This window comes from Chaetura pelagica, unplaced genomic scaffold (genome assembly GCF_000747805.2).
Source record: "Chaetura pelagica isolate M959 unplaced genomic scaffold, ChaPel_1.0 scaffold10, whole genome shotgun sequence".
Taxonomy (NCBI): Eukaryota; Metazoa; Chordata; class Aves; order Apodiformes; family Apodidae; genus Chaetura; species Chaetura pelagica.
The window spans coordinates 10,252,737-10,253,988 of NW_009952263.1; the positions used below are offsets into that span (position 1 = coordinate 10,252,737).

Genomic DNA, 1,252 nt, shown 5'->3' on the forward strand with positions numbered 1-1,252 from the left:
GGGATTGCGGAGGGGAGACAAGAGGGAGGGTTGCGTTGGCCAAGTGCTTTCCCGAGTTTTGCAAGGAAGTTTGGCCATATAGATTTATATCGTGCTAATTGAAAACATGTCCGAGCTGTGTGTACCTTGATGGTGGTTTCTGGCAGATTTAGAGCAGCCGCCAGTTCACATCTCCGGGGCCTGGACACGTAGTTCTCCCGGTAAAACTCCTTCTCCAGCCGGGCGATCTGCTCACGGGTGAAGGCGGTGCGGTAGCGGCGCATCTGGTCGCTGGCGCTGCAGGCCAGCGAGCCCTGGGGACCACCGCTGCCTCCGCTGCCCTTGGGGTGATCCCCCCCGGCGCTGGGGCTGGCGGCCAGCGACTCCGAGCACGGGCCCGCGAGGGGAGACACCCGCTCGGGAGGCGGGCAGCACGGAGGGATGCTCCCGGCCCGCCTCCTCAGCCAGATTCCTTCTCCCCTAATCCCTCTCCATTCGCCTTTTCTGCGACTGCCCGTGTGTACTGAGGATGCCGGGGAGGCATCCAAGAGGGACTGTGGCGGAGGGCAGGGGGAAGAGGATGCAGCACCAGTTAAAGATTTGATGGGTGCTCCTTCACTGTGGCTGGAAGGCTACTTGCCACCCCCCCAACGCACACAAACACACACATACCGCTATGACAGTGTCTGCTCGATGCCCCCCCGCTCGCTTCCCGCACTGTGAAGCCGAAGGCGGCTGCCGCAGCATCCCCCGACCCTGGGCGTCTCGGAAAGGCAGGGGCGTCCCCACCGCCCGAGCCTCACGGCCCCCCGTCCCCTTCCTCCAGACCAGCAAGGGCCCAGGAGCGGAGCAGCGGGCAGGCAGGGACCCTGCTTCCTCCAGGGGAGGTCAGGCCTCGGGGACTCTCCCCTCAGCCTCCAAAGCCCAGGATGGGGTGTTTTCAATGAGCCTCTAAAGGACGAAAGAGGGTAGACAACGCTGTCCGCGCATCCCTGAAGTGATGGAGGAATGGGGAGGGGAGAGAAGTGGGTTGTTGTCGGAGTCGGGGGGGGCTCTGTCGGGCCGGGAAGGTGGGAACAAGGAGTGGGGGCAGGGGGAAAAGGGGCCTGCTCGCTGCGTTTGCTTTCAAATGCAAGTCTACCTCATTGTAGCCGAGACCAAAGGCAATTAATTCATTGGGACCATTTCCGAGCTGGCGCCACCAAGACATAGAAGTGACAAGGTAATTTGGACCTCTCATCTTCCCTCCCCGCACCCCCATCCTTTTTTTTTT

At 61.8% G+C, this 1,252-nt stretch overlaps 1 protein-coding gene across 1 annotated transcript in view; it reads right to left on the reverse strand.

Annotated features, from left to right (window-relative positions):
* Nucleotides 1-1,252, reverse strand: part of EVX1 (even-skipped homeobox 1) — a 3,314-nt gene that overhangs the window by 1,080 nt on the left and 982 nt on the right. Inside the window, exon 2 of the mRNA XM_010007640.1 lies at nucleotides 126-533. Within this exon, the coding sequence (XP_010005942.1) occupies nucleotides 126-533 (408 nt within the window). The remainder of the gene's footprint in view (nucleotides 1-125; nucleotides 534-1,252) is intronic.